The 15,138-nt window shown below is 46.2% G+C and overlaps 1 protein-coding gene across 1 annotated transcript in view; it reads left to right on the forward strand.

Annotated features, from left to right (window-relative positions):
* The window catches only part of Micu2 (mitochondrial calcium uptake 2), a 92,030-nt gene extending 77,153 nt beyond the window's left edge, over positions 1-14,877 (forward strand). Inside the window, exons 8-12 of the mRNA XM_057786190.1 lie at positions 609-706; positions 1,751-1,922; positions 11,116-11,224; positions 11,634-11,791; positions 13,339-14,877. Of these exons, the coding sequence (XP_057642173.1) occupies positions 609-706; positions 1,751-1,922; positions 11,116-11,224; positions 11,634-11,791; positions 13,339-13,431 (630 nt within the window). The 3' untranslated portion in view covers positions 13,432-14,877. The remainder of the gene's footprint in view (positions 1-608; positions 707-1,750; positions 1,923-11,115; positions 11,225-11,633; positions 11,792-13,338) is intronic.
* The last annotated feature ends 261 nt before the right edge of the window (positions 14,878-15,138 follow it).

A 15,138-nucleotide genomic window follows, 5' to 3' on the forward strand; every position in this document is an offset into this window, starting at 1 on the left:
GAGTGCCAGGGAGCTGCAGGCCTCCAGTTGTATGAGTTACGCAGCCCCTGTTTTAAACAGACAGGTTCTGGAGAAAAGTAAGTCTGTGATGCTGGCTGTAGTTCAATAATGGCCCTGCCTGGACTGCCGCTCTGTGCGGGGAGAAGTCGGCAGTGAGGACAGGAGTGTAGGGTGGAGCTGGAAGGATCACCGGGCGCTGGACTCCAGGCCAGTGTGGTGTGGGCTGCAGAGAGCCTCTGGGTGGCAGTGTCAGGGCACTTTAGGGAGCGCTAGGAGGGACTTGTCCACCAGTCCAGCGTGGCAGCGCGCACCTGTAACCCCAGCTGAACTGAAAGAGCGAGGAGTCCCACCTGGACTCTCTAGACTTTCGACTTTTCTTCATTCGGTGTAGTTTCAGCTGTAGGTTTGTCCTGTTAGGGCATGTCCCTTCTGTTCTTAGTTTCTGTAGAGTTTCATCACAGAGAACGGTAGTGGAAGTTGGGGGAAGCCCTGCTAGCCAAGGTCGCAGGCAGGAGTGACAGTCCTCATTGCCTTCACTCCTACAAGACACACTCGTGGACATTTCCCCAAGCTCACACCCACAGGTTCCTTTCTGTGCTTCTTTATAGGAACCAGCAGTGAAAGAGCCTGGAATTAATACAACCCTTCAAGTGCGTTTCTTTGGGAAAAGAGGAGAAAAAAAACTTCATTATAAAGAATTTCGAAGGTAAACATAAAATTTGAGGAAATGTTATATGTAAGAAATGAAGAAACTATCCGGGCGGTGGTGACACACACCTTTAATCCCAGCCCTCAAGAGGAATACACAGGCAGATCTCTGTGAGTTCGAGGCCAACCTTGCCTACAAAATGCATTCAGTTTTAGACAAAATTCTGCTTTGACCCAGAAAGAAATATAGCATCAAAAATCTGTGCATCCGGTACATTCAGCAAATGTCGCAGAGACAGACATCTACGCCCTTTCTCACCTCTACACTTGGAAGTTTACAGGAGAAATGCAGACCCTAAAGCAAGCTACTAACGGTGGTGGTTTTCTCCCTCTGACCTGATTGTATGCATTTCTTTATCCCATGTATATTTTCTACCCATTTTAAACTGTGTTATGGCACACAAAAGGTAAAATGTATTTAAAGGAGATTGCAACACGTGACAGTGTAGGATGCTCATAATGGCTTCGACATTACTCAAGTAATAACCTAGTGCAGTCCTTCTAGATTCTTGTTCAAGAAAGTAAAAGTTTAATCTGACAGCTATCAGTGTGACTTTGCTCAAAGTAACATGCTGGTTTTATTTAAAAAAAAAAAAAAGTGCTTTGTCACATAGATTCACGCTGTTGCCCCAAAAACTGCAGATAATTTCATGTGCTCCTGAGCTTCTGATACAAAGTCATTGTTTCTATGTTGGTGTCCATTAATTATTAAGCTTAAAGGAATGCCCTCCCCTATACTTTAATTTTTCCGGCTGTTGATGTTTGTGCATTGGGAAAATGCTCTTTTCAGTAAATCTGTTAAAGCAGCATTCAGCATAACTTTTATACCTCACACCGATGGCAGCACAGACCTGCTGGACTATTGCACTTGCCCAGTCTCTGGCTGCTCTCTCACGCCCTGACACAGCCCTGACGCTTCCTTCTGCTCACCTACCAGAGGCCAGGAGTTGTGGGGAGGCGGGAGCTGCCTCACAGCCCCGCTTACAGTATTAAGGGGGAATGCCGCTCGCTGCTTATACCACTTTCGTACTTTACTGTTTAGATTTATGGAAAACTTACAAACGGAAGTTCAAGAAATGGAATTCCTTCAGTTTTCTAAGGGTCTGAACTTCATGAGGAAGGAAGATTTTGCAGAGTGGCTCCTTTTCTTCACTAACACTGAAAATAAAGACATCTACTGGAAAAACGTGAGAGAAAAGTTGTCAGTAGGAGAGGTCGGTATACCTTTTCTTTACACATTTGAGAGACATGAAACAGACCAGAAATTTCATAGAACATAGTGACTTGTAACTGAACTGATGCAGCCAGGTCAAGGACACTTCCCTAGTACTAGCTCCCTGTCATGAGCTGCCTCTGACACAGCACAGCCCCTGTGAGGCTGCAGCTGCACTGTGGGACAAGGCTCTACCCAGCGCTGAGTGCTGCTCTGGAGAGCTTAGCCAGAGGAAATAAGAAAGGCTGTTTGGGAAGAAGACCATGGTTGTCTCTGTTTACATAGGATTTGACTATGTACCTAGTGAGCCCAACAGAGCCCTCTTGAAAACCATCAAGAAAAAATTGAATTCAATGAAATGCTGCTGTGCCATTAACATATTAGAAGTAGCTGTCCCGTGTACACATTTTCACAGGAAATGTGATTTGTGTGTGAGCTTCAAAGTGGTGATCACCAGACTCGTAGTTGTGGTTTTGTACGCGTCTGAGTGACTTTCTGTTGCTGTGACACCATCATTAAGGCGATTACAGAAGGCAACATTTAACTTGGGCTTACAGGTGCAGGTTTAGACGTCATGGCAACAAAGCAAAGGCATGGTGGCAGGGACAGCTGAGCGCTCACGTCGTAATCCACAAGTTGGAGGCAGAGAGGGAGGGAGAGAGAAACAGACTGGGAATGAATGACACAAATCTTTTGAAACTTCAAAGTGTCACATACTTCCTCCAACAAGGCCACATCTCCTAACTCTGCTCACGCAGTTCTGCCAACTGGGGACCAGGTAGGCGAGCATGAGCTGGGAGCCATGGGTACCCTTCTCATTCAACCGACTGTCCTGTAGTGAGATTTCAAGGGACTGTTTGTTTTTTTTCATTTTTTATTATTATTTATTTACATGTACATGTGTATATTTGTGTATGTATGTGTATATCTGAGGTCGGGCCATCCCCTGGAGCTGGGGTAACAAGCAGTTGTGAGCTGCCTGATATGGGTGTTGGGAATTGAACTCAGGTCCTCTGCAAGAATAAAACATGCTTCCACCCACTGTACCATCTCTTCAGTGCCTGTTAGTTTTCTTTTTGTTTTGAATCAGTGCCTTGCCATATTGCATGGACTGATCTTAACCTTGAAAGCTCAAATGGTCTTTCACTTCAGCTTCCCTAGGAGCTACAACCACAGGCGTGTACACTGTGATTTTTTTTCCCTTTGTCATTTTATGTAAGCAAAATGTTTTTGGAGTGAGCAAGTATTTTTGTATAAGATCTTAAGAACTATTTGTTTTTTAAATTATAAACCCCTTTCTCTCTCTTTTTTCTTTCTTTTTTTGGTTTTTGTTGTTGTTGTTTTGTTTTCTTTTTTGTTTTTCGAGACAGGGTTTCTCTGTGGCTTTGGAGCCGGTCCTGGAACTAGCTCTTGTAGACCAGGCTGGCCTTGAACTCACAGAGATCTGCCTGCCTCTGCCTCCCAAGTGCTGGGATTAAAGGTGTTATTATTTTTTATGCGGGGGTGTTGTTCAGGAGGGGGAGACACGAGACGCGCGGGGTTGGGGAAGGAGAGACAAGACACGCGGGGTCCCACGTGGGTAAACTTTAATGGGGGAGGGTAACATACAAGGAGCGGGAGTGAAGAGACGAAAGGGAAAGAGGAGGGGAGAGCGCGAGAGAAGAGAGAGAGAGGAGAGAGGGGCCGGGCGGGTTGGAACGCCCATTTTTAAAGGGCTCTGGGCATTTTGGGGTTTGTAGTCCACTTGGAGACTGTATTTTTTGCGCATGCGTGGCCTTGTCTCCAAAGGAACAACATTCCACCCTTTTGGTTTTATTAAAAAAAAAAATTGAGGGGGGGGGGTTGAGGGTCTTAACGGGTAGGGAATAGGGGCGTAGCCCGGTATCTCATGACTGCTTCCTGCTGACTTTGGGCGTCGAGGGGTCCGGGGAGCGTCCTATTGTCCTGATGATGTCATATCGATGTTTTGTCCGCTGGCATCAAGTGGCTGATTGAAGAAATCGCATCTGTCTGGAGATTGTGTCTGTCTGGCTCTTGAGTAGCTGGGTCACCGTTAGGATGCTGGAAAGCAAAAGTCGCATTAGTAGAGAGAAAAAAGTTAGAGGGGAGATTTCGGGTGGAGGGGGTTGGGGTGGAGGGGGGGGGGCTTTTTGGAGGCCAGGGGTTAAGAATAAGAATAAAAAGGTAAATGATACTTATTCCATTAATTGAATGATACTTATTTCGTTTTGCTTGTGTCTGCTTTGTCCAGGTGGGTCCGGTTGGTGTCTTGGAGCTTAAAGAAAATGTCTTAAAAGAAATAGATTTTAATTATATATTCCTTAACATTTTAGGGGTCACTGCTGCAGTCAGTGACAAAACCTGTTATTTTAGGAACTTGGTTAAGCATTTGCTTGTCACCTGAACCTCTTGGCTCTGTGTTTGATGATGATTCCTGTAGAGACAACTGGATGGTTATTTAGGAATTTAGAAAAGGGAGGGTGTATTAGCACAGGAGGAAAAAATGAAAAATGAGACCATTGTTTTCCTTAGGGTGGAGTAGAGGGGGTTGGACCTGTTGTCCTTTGGAACTTGAGGGAACATGGTCCCGTCTGAGTTACCGTGTAAGGAGGATTGTTCTGAGCTGTAGGGATGAACGGTTTCAGATGTGACAGGTGAATCCAGTGAGGAATTCCCTCGAGCTTGGCAGCCAGTCGAGGTGAAGTTCTTGTGACATCTTAATGAGGGCATCCTTTAAAGAGCGGTTAGTCCGTTCTACCTTACCTGAAGACTGGGGGTGGTATGGTATATGAAAATTCCAGGGGATTCCAAGTGCCCTAGACAGATTCTGAGAAATCTGGGAAGTAAACTCTGGGCCGTTATCTGACTGAAGAGAAGTTGGGAGCCCGAACCGCGGAACAATTTCTCGGAGGAGGATATCAGAAACTGTCTGGGCTCTCTTGTTAGAGGTGGGGAAAGCTTTAACCCACCCAGACATTGTATCCACCAACACCAGGAGATATTTAATTTTTTTAACTGTGGGCATATGAGTAAAATCCAGCTGCCAGTCAGTTCCCGGAAGGGAGCCCCTGGCTTGGTGAGTAGGGAAAGGAAAGCTACGATATTTGGTCCTGGGATCTGACTTTTGGCAGATCTCACAGGAGGCAGTGGTAGCCTTTAGGAACCTGGTATCCTCAGGGAGTGAGCGAGGCGGCGGGCGGGAGTGGAGCCCAGAGGTGCTTTGGAAGATCGCGGCCGAGGGACGGGGCGGGAGGGGGATGGGGAAGAATCCGAAGACGTTTCCGACTGTCTGCATGTCCTGCGGTGGGGGCGGGTGGAAGCCTCCACCCCCCCCCTGCGACCTGTGGTGGGGGTGGGGAGAATTTTCCAGCCGCTCCCGGGATCGCTCCCGGATCGGCGGGGGCGGGTGGAAGCCTCCATCCCCCCCTGCGACCTGCGATGGGGGTGGGGAGAATCTTCCAGCCGCTCCCGGGATCGCTCCCGGGATCGGCGGGGGCGGGTGGAAGCCTCCTCGGAGGAACTGGGCGAAATCCCTGTAGATCCAGAACGGGAGCTTGTTGGGGAACTAGACGGAGAACGGTTAGGTGACCTGGAGGAGGATTTTCTGTGCCTAAAAGAAACTTTGGAGGAAAGGGGAATGGAAGAACCATCGTTAGATCTGGCAGAACGGGAAGGAGTAGCCCCGCGAGGCCGGGGAGGTGGAGGTTCGTCCGCGGGGTCCATAGCAGGAGCAGAAGGTTCCGGGTGGGGCGGCATTGCTAAGAACATGTGAGCAGGTGAGCACTGAGAGACAGTAGAAGGATCCGTTTTTAAAGCCATGTAAAAGAATGCCATAATATACATCATTTCTTTCCATTTAGCAGAACGGTGGCAAAAGTTAGCTAGTTCCCGTAGAATATCGGGGTCAAAAGACCCGAACGATGGCCATTTAAAGTTCCCCTGTAGGCCGTAGGAAGGCCACCTCTTAGAGCAAAGACGAATGAGTGTAGATAATTTAACAGAAGGAATTAAGGCGTGGGGCTGTAGAGCTTCCAACAGCTGTCCCAGAGGAGAGGAAGGGGGAATTGGTTTTGAAGACTTAGCGCCCATGGCTAGAACCGTGAAAATATCCGCAGAAGGCACCCGAAGATGCTCCGAACACAGTTGCTCTGGACACAGGCGTCAGAGTACCCAGGGGACCGTGCTATGGGCTAGCTGACCCAGTCCTAGTTTTCGACGGGAGACGGGGGTCTCGGCTAGGAGGGGACAGTTAAGCCCGAAGGCTGCCCGTTGCAGCCGAAACGAACACCCAGGCCCTGTGAAAAGGCGTCCGATTTCACAGGGTGGGTGGTAGGACCTTGGCTGAGCCGAATTCAGCCAAGGTCAGGCCGCACCGGCGGCGGGCCGCACCGTAGCGGCGGTCACAATGAAAAAAAGAAAGAAAAGGAATGAAGCAGAGGACAGAGAACCAAAAGTATCGAACTTTTGGGCGCGGATAAAAACAGGTCTAGCCTAGGGCGGAAGGCCGGGGGAAGGGGGGGGGGGTTAGCAACCACACCCAGGACACGCCAGAGGAAGCCGGGAGCTCGGCCGGCCTCCTCCAGGTGAGAGGGGATGGTTAGCCAGCCCAGGTAAACTCACGAATTAGCCGCTGATGGTTGGAGAGGGAGGGCCGTGTCGAGATGGCTGGAACACGTGGAGTGGTCGCAGGTCGTCCGGTTCTGACCTTGTCCCGGGGGAGGCCCCGAGCTCCAGGAGGCGCCAAAACTCAGAGCCGAGGCCTCAGGTGAGGGCCCCGGGGCGAGAAGGTCCCCGAGCAGACGGCACCAATGTTATTATTTTTTTATGCGGGGGTGTTGTTCGGGAGGGGGAGACACGAGACGCGCGGGGTTGGGGAAGGAGAGACAAGACACGCGGGGTCCCACGTGGGTAAACTTTAATGGGGGAGGGTAACATACAAGGAGCGGGAGTGAAGAGACGAAAGGGAAAGAGGAGGGGAGAGCGCGAGAGAAGAGAGAGAGAGGAGAGAGGGGCCGGGCGGGTTGGAACGCCCATTTTTAAAGGGCTCTGGGCATTTTGGGGTTTGTAGTCCACTTGGAGACTGTATTTTTTGCGCATGCGTGGCCTTGTCTCCAAAGGAACAACAAAAGGTGTGTGCCACCACCGCCCGGATTCTCTCTCTTTTTCTAATGTGTATCCATGTTAGTGCATGTGTGTGTACGTGTGAATTACATGTGTGCAAATGCTCACAGAGGCCAGGAGCTGTCAGACCCCCTGGAACTAGAGTTAAGGGAGATTGCAACCCACTCTGTGTAAATGTTGGAAATGGAATTCCAGTCCTATGCAAGAGCAGCTGATATTAGTAACTGTTGGGCCATCTCTCCAGCCTTTAAAAGCAATTTCTAGCAAAAAGGGAAAAGATAAAGTATGAGTGATCCAGCTAGGCATGGCAGCGCACACCTTTAATTCCAGCACTCGAGAGGCAGAGGTGGGCATATCTCTGAGTTCCAGACCAGCCTGGGCTACAAACTGAGTTCTAGGACAGCCAGAGCTACCCAGAGAGAAACCGTGTCATTAAAAAAAAGAAAAGAAAAAAAAATAGATCTTTTCTTTCTCTCATAATGTTGTCCAGTAGGCCTTTAATTTATAATTCCCCTGCCTCATCCTCCTGTATGTCATCATGGCCAGAAGGCAATACAATTGATAATTGAAGTGGAAATACATAATTACAAGTGAATTTAATTTTTAAAATGAAGAAATGTTTATAATGATGTGCACACCTCTAGTCCCAGGACTCCAGAGGCCAAGGCAGATCTTGAGTTTGAGACCAGCCTGGTCTATAAGGGAGTTCCAGGACAGTCAGGGTTACAAAGAGAAACCCTGTCTCAATAAACCAAAAAATTGTAAATTTTTTTTAAAAAAAGGAAATGTTTACAACCCTGATTAGATACAAAGGAAACATCTAATTTTAGAGCTGCCCCTAGTATTGACTAGGAGATTAAAATGTTTACATGGGCCGGGCGGTGGTGGCGCACGCCTTTAATCCCAGCACTTGGGAGGCAGAGGCAGGCGGAGCTCTGTGAGTTCGAGACCAGCCTGGTCTACAGAGCTAGTTCCAGGACAGGCTCCACAGCCACAGAGAAACCCTGTCTCGAAAAACCAAAAAAAAAAAAAATAAAATAAAATAAAATAAAATAAAATGTTTACATGGTCAGGTTGGCAGGTGAAGCTAATGAGCACATGGTGAACTCTTTTCAAACCATGACTCTCAAACACCAGGAGGATCTGAGAACTTAAAAGATCAGACTGTCAGCTAGTACAGAGTACCTGAAATGCTTATGTTTCTACACGACCCTGCACAACGGAGGGAAAGAAGATTCAAGATTATTGAGTCAGAGACAAGAAAAACAAAAACAAAAAAAAATTGTTACTCATAGCAGGAGCGTGAACATCCTGTTTGTGCTGGTTTCCCCTTGCCAGCCAAGGCCAATAACAGTGATTCCGAGAGTCCCTGAGGGAAGCTGCTGTGTGAAAAATCATACACAGCCAAACAAATCAGTCCTTCTCACCAGGCAGGAAGCGGTTTCCTGACCTTTGCTGCAGGAGGCCTTGTTTTCATTATCCTGGCAGCAAGCAAAGTAGCCCTCTGTCTGAGGAAACCCGTGTGGGTAGGGCCACTCCTAGGCTGTGGTCCTGGGTTCTATAAGAAAGCAGGCTGAACAAGCCATAAGGAGCAAGCCAGTGAGCATCACCACTCCATGGCTTCTGCATCAGCTCCTTCCCCCTGGTTCTTGCCCTGCTTGAGTTCCTGTCCTGACCTCCTCTGATGGTGAACAGTATGGAAGTGTAAGCCAAATAAGCCAAATAAGCCTTTTCCTCCCCAAGTTGCTTTGGTCATGGCGTTTCATCACAGCAATGATAACCCTCACCAGGCAGGACATAAAGTCACAAGAAGAGAAATCACAAATGAACAGTGTGAAACCTCATTTTGAAAATGCACAAGTTCAGGTGGTAATGAGATGCCGTTTCCGCCTGTAGAAAAGCCTAGCATGCACAAGGTCCTGAGTTCACACCTCAGCATGCTGGAAAGAGAAGTGGGCATTGGAATGGCTGCACTCCATGCCTGTTTTAAGATCATGATACGATAGACAGAGAAATGATACTTGATCCACACTGTGCTGACAAATTCACTGTGGGGAAAAGGAAGGTGGAGCGCAGAAATGTGCAGAGAGGGTGTTCCAAGTCCAACGGCCGTTTGTGTTGTGTGGGTGCACAGCCGCTTTTGTATGAGCTGTGTATTTCTGGAAGCATACAGGTATTGCCCATGCCTTTGCAGTAAGGTCAGAAGAGGGATCGGAGGAGGAAGGAAGGCTTGTTACCCTTCACACTGCTGGCATTTTTTTCACCTTGGTCACCTTATAGTTGTTTTGTTGGGACTGGAGAGAAGGCTCGGGTTAAGAACACCGCTGCTCTTGCAGAAGACCCAGTTTGATTCCAGCACCCACATTGTGGCTCACAACTGTCTATAACTTCATCCAGGGGATCTAATGCCCGTTCTGGCCTCCATGGGCACCAGGCATGCAAGTGGTACACAGACAACACCCGTATGAAAAATAATAATTTTTTAAATTTGTTGCAGTTTTACAACTTCAATTGCTCCACAAAGGCTGAAAGCAGTGGTACTTGAGCAGACCACATGTGGACAGAGGGCAGGTCCTAAAAGGCCCTGGAGAAATAAGAATTTTCTCTCGGAACTTCCACTGGTTCAGGTGGCATGTCCCTGTAACCCAGCTGCTCTGGAGATCAAAGCAATAGGGATACTAAGTTTGAGATGGACTCAGGTAGCATCAGTTGAAGGAAGAAAATTTTCTAATTTCTTTTTTATTTAATTTAAGATTTATTAATTTTATGTGAGTACTCCACCTGTATATATGACTTTATGCCAGAAGAGGTCATCAGATCCCACTATAGATGGTTGTGAGTCACCATGTGGTTGCTGGGAATTGAACTCAGGACCTCTAGAAGAGCAGCCAGTGCTCATAACTGCTGAGCCATCTCTAGCCCCTCTCCAAGTTCTTTTTACTGGTAAAGGTAGCTTTTAAATTTAGGTTTTGTTTATTCTTAAGTATGTAGATACTGAAATCAGATAGACCAAGGTTCAAATCTCAGTTCTACACCATAGAGACCTTGGTCAAAGGAACCTAAGAGTTGCCTGTCTGAGGTTTAGGCAAAGATAATACACATCTTAGATGGCAGAGCTGAAGTTTCAGCATCGGCCACCTTGTCCAGTGCCCTGTACACTGGTTAAGTAGGAGTGGTCCATTGAACAGGGTGTTAGTAGTCTCCTTGGCTGTAGTCATAAAGTACAGAAAAACCTGTCTTCTCTCTGTTCTGGTGATGTGAAATCTAAGATCAAAGTGCCAGCAAGGCTGGGTTTAAACTGCTCTTTGGTGTCTGTCCTCTGTGTCGTCAGATGGCTGCAGCTCTGTGGGGGTGTGTGCATGTACACAGGGAGAAAGGGAACAAGAGCAGCAATGAGTATACATACTTACGTTCGTGTGTATATTCCCGTGGACATCAGCCTTACAGGACTGCAACCCTCCTAGACCTCACTTTACCTCTGCAGCCTCCTTCAAAATGAGAATCAGGAGAGAAGCTAGGACTGGTCCCAGAGTACCCCGTCCACACAGCCACACGGCAGCCTCACTCTCATGGACCTCCTGCAGCTCTAGAGTCTACTGTTCTGTTCTTCTGTGGGGAGGCTGGGACGGGGTTGCTTTAGGTTTTGTTTTTTGTTGTTGTTTTGTTTTGTTTTCTTGTTTTTCAAGACAGGATTTCTTTGGCTGTCCTGGAACTTACTCTGTAGACCAGGCTGGCCTCGACCTCACAGAGATCCACCTGCCTCTACCTCCGTATTCCACTCTGTTCTGTGTCTTTAACATTTTATCAACTTGCTTAGAAAGATCTAAGTTCATAAGCTTTAGGATAGAAGACTTAACATCAATAAGATTGCAATGTATAGTGGGGCGGTGGTGGCGCACATCTTTGGAGGCAGATCTCTGTGAGTTTGAGGCCACCCTGGTCTACAAGAGCTAATTCCAGGACAGCTAGGGCTGTTACACAGAGAAACCCTGTCTCGAAAAACTAAAAAAGAAAGAAAAAATATTTCAATGTATATGTAAAATTATAATTTAAAAAACCTTTTATTTTATTAGAGCATTAGTTTGGATGAGTTCAAGTCATTTTGCCATTTTACAACGCATTTGGAAGACTTTGCTATCGCCATGCAAATGTTTAGCCTAGCTCATCGCCCTGTGAGACTGGGTAAGATACAGATCATTTCATTTTTATTGTCTGTAGGTAGTTTCACTCTCAAGTAGATGATACCGATAAGGGGGTGACTAGCAGTAAGATAATGTTATTCTCCGTTCATAGCACCCGCAGGCTTATTCAGGAAACACTTTATCTGCTTTTACTTTCTTATTCTCCAGAAGGGGAAGGACATGGAATTGAATATGTTACTGGGAACCTTGATTACCTTGAAATGCCCTGCTTTATCCTCATGACATTTCTCAACCAAATGCATGATTTGAATATTCTCATGATTTGTGTACACTCATGATTTGAATACACTCGTGATTTGAATGCTCTTCTCAAATAATGGGGAAATGTGGACTAAATCCACTTAGACTAATTTACCTGTTGACCGGCAGTTTCTTGCTGTGCTTTTCAGCGGAGTTTAAGAGAGCTGTGAAAGTAGCCACTGGACAGGAGCTCTCAAACAATATCTTGGACACTGTCTTCAAGATCTTTGACTTGGACGGCGATGAGTGCCTCAGCCATGGGGAGTTTCTTGGAGTATTGAAAAACAGGATGCATCGAGGTTTATGGGTAACAGATTTTAGTTTGTTTATTTTTTGTTTTTTTTTTTAAATCTGTGTTTTTACATGTTAGTAACAATGGTATTAAACCTAAAATTTAGAGCAAATGAAATATGTTAAATGGAATCGTTATCATTTATACAGAAACTAAACTACAACCAAACCCTGAACTGTCTTTCACAAGAATGATATTTACCATTTTCCTTACTTTAAAAATAACCTGAGTCTGGGGAAATGGTCCCATTAGTAAGGCCCTGAGTTTGGTCCCCAGAACCAGGTAAATGCCAGACACAGTGACATGTACTTAGAATCTCACTTCTGGAGAGACAGAGATAGGTGGGTCTATGGGTTTTGCCAGCTAGCCAGACTAGCCTCCTTTTTGAGCTTCAGGCCTCAGACCTCTGTCATTGTACATACTTATACACACGCATGCACACACACTTGGACATACATGCACACTTGTATATTGGATGTACACATACTCACATACATCTGAATCAATTTCAGAAATCACAGCCTAGTATCTAACCTTGAGTCTGACTTTGGATCTGACCTTAGATCTGACTTTGGAACTGACCTTGGACTCATTAGGTTCAAATCCTGCCCTGTCATGTATTAACTGATGAATCTTTTTTGTTTTTGTTTTTTTGTTTTTTGTTTTGTTTTGTTTTTGTTTTTGTTTTTGTTTTTTGAGACAGGGTTTCTCTGTGTAGCTTTGGAGCCTGTCCTGGCACTCGCTCTGTAGACCAGGCTGCCCTTGGACTCACAGAGATCCACCTGCCTCTGCTTCCAGAGTGCTGGGATTAAAGGCATGCGTCACTACCGCCCAGCTAACTGATGAATCTTGAGGAGCCACTTAGTTTGTTCCTCAGTTACTTCATTTGTATAATGAAGAAAATGATCGTTTTACCAACAATACCAAGGCAGGGAGCTAACTATGAAGCACGCAGAACCATCAGTACATTTCGTGGCTGCTCATAGTCACATGTTGGGCTCAGAGTGGGGGCCAGAGAAAGCCCAGAGTTTTGTTTGCATTAGGATCTACTAGAGGTACTCTCATGAAATAAATTTGCATCAGAATAACTTGGCTTTACGCATCTGCACAGACAGTAAATAGATAGTTAGGAAGAGAGCTAGGAAAGAGGGATGATCAAGAACTGATGCTTGAGCCGGGCGGTGGTGGAGCACGCCTTTAATCCCAGCACTCGGAAGGCAGAGGCAGGTGAATCTCTGTGAGTTCGAGACCAGCCTGGTCTACAGAGCTAGTTCCAGGACAGGCTCCAAAACCACAGAGAAACCCTGTCTCGAAAAACAAAAAAAAAAAAAAACAAAAGAACTGATGCTTGTGTTCCTAACATAAGATTATTCATTTACAATTAGAAAAGAGATCCCGATTCCCACAGCACATGTTATCTCGGAGAAATTAATAAATATGGGTTTCATTACATGCATTTGGCAACATAACCCACCCTCAGCTTTCTTTAGAGAAGTATGGGAAGGCAATAAGCAGGGCCACGAGACATGATCCCAGTGACTGACCTCTCTTTTGGGTGACAGGTATCGCAGCAGCAGAGCGTGCAAGAGTACTGGAAGTGCGTGAAGAAGGAGAGCATTAAGGGGGTCAAGGAAGCCTGGAAACAAGCTTTTTAAGAAAAAGATGTGTAGCAATTACATTGCTTGAAGTGCCAGAATTTGTGATATTTTTTTCAAAGAATTAATTTTCTCTAAATCTTTATTGAGTTGCTTTGTAATGTAAAAATGCCATGTACTCATTTTCTGGTTCAGGGATTGAGGCAGGGGGTAGGGGGTAAAGTGTGTGCCACAGTGTGCATGTGGAAGTCAGAGTCCAGCCTGTGGGAGCCAGTTCTCTCCTACCATGGGAGTCCCAGAGATTGAACTTGGGTCATGAGCTTTGGCATCAAGTGCTCTTACCTAATAAGCCCTCTAGCCAGCTCTGACTCAGTAATTGCTTGGTAAATTTTCATTAAAGAATATAATAAAAAGAACAGAAAGTATTCCTTTACAGAAACACACACTACATTGTCAGAAGCCTGTATGCAGAGTGCTGCTTTGGTAAGCTGGAGGCCGAGGCCGTCACTGAGCCCTTGAACATGAGAACGTGAAGTGCTTTCTAAAAGACTAAGCAAGCGCCCAACACCATGGAGAGTCTCACTTCAGGCTTCCCTCTCTGTATCCTGTCCTGTGTGACTGTTCCCTCTCTGTGTCCTGTCCCGGGTGACTGTTCCCTCTCTGTATCCTGTCCTGTGTGACTGTTCCCTCTCTGTGTCCTGTCCTGGTGACTGTTCCCTCTCTGTATCCTGTCCTGTGTGACTGTTCCCTTTCTGTGTCCTGTCCCGGGTGACTGTTCCCTCTCTGTATCCTGTCCCGTGTGACTGTTCCCTTTCTGTGTCCTGTCCCATGTGACTGTTCCCTTTCTGTGTCCTGTCCCGGGTGACTGTTCCCTCTCTGTATCCTGTCCCATGTGACTGTTCCCTCTCTGTGTCCTGTCCCATGTGACTGTTCCCTCTCTGTGTCCTGTCCCGTGTGACTGTTCCCTCTCTGTGTCCTGTCCTGAATGACTGTTCCCTCTCTGTGTCCTGTCCTGAATGACTGTTCCCTCTCTGTGTGTTCTCTGCCTTGAAAATAACCTGAGAGTGACGGTGGCTTGTCTGGAAGCAGGATAAAGTATTGACAGTGATACAGGAAAAATAGGCTTTCTTCTAAATTTTCTATACTTTTGAGATATAAATACAGTACCCTTTCTCCCAAACACATAGGTTTAGGGGCTCAGCCTGCACAGGACACAGCTGAGTACCACACTTTCTTAACAACACACACAACAATGATCATAAGATCAAGGTCTCATAAAAGAAGATATATTGGGCTACGGGAAACATGCAAGATGGCACTATAAAGTAATTGGCAGTAAAATAAATATAAAATAATGTTATAGGGAAATGTAAGTATATGTTTATGTATGTGTGTACAGGTGGGCATATATATGTATGTGGAAGCCCCTACTCCTGTAAGTAGCCCCTTACCCATGTTCCAGAAGTAACCCCAATAAACTCATTAGTTCACCAAGCTAGACTTGGATGATACTATTACTTTGGTCTGTTGTGTTTTCTTAAGATTTCCTTATTCTGTGTGTATAAGCATTGTACCTACTGTGTGCACCTTGTGTGTACCTGTGGATGTTGTAAGCCACCATGTGGATGCTGGGAACCAAAACCCAGGTCCTTTGCAAGAACACAAGTGCTTTAACCCTTTGGCCATCTCTCCAGTACCCTGTCCTTTATCTGGTGTTACCACAACATGAAAATCATAAAATGTTAGGAGATTTTTGTGGGCTTGTTG

This window comes from Chionomys nivalis, chromosome 12 (assembly GCF_950005125.1).
Source record: "Chionomys nivalis chromosome 12, mChiNiv1.1, whole genome shotgun sequence".
NCBI classification, from domain to species: Eukaryota; Metazoa; Chordata; class Mammalia; order Rodentia; family Cricetidae; genus Chionomys; species Chionomys nivalis.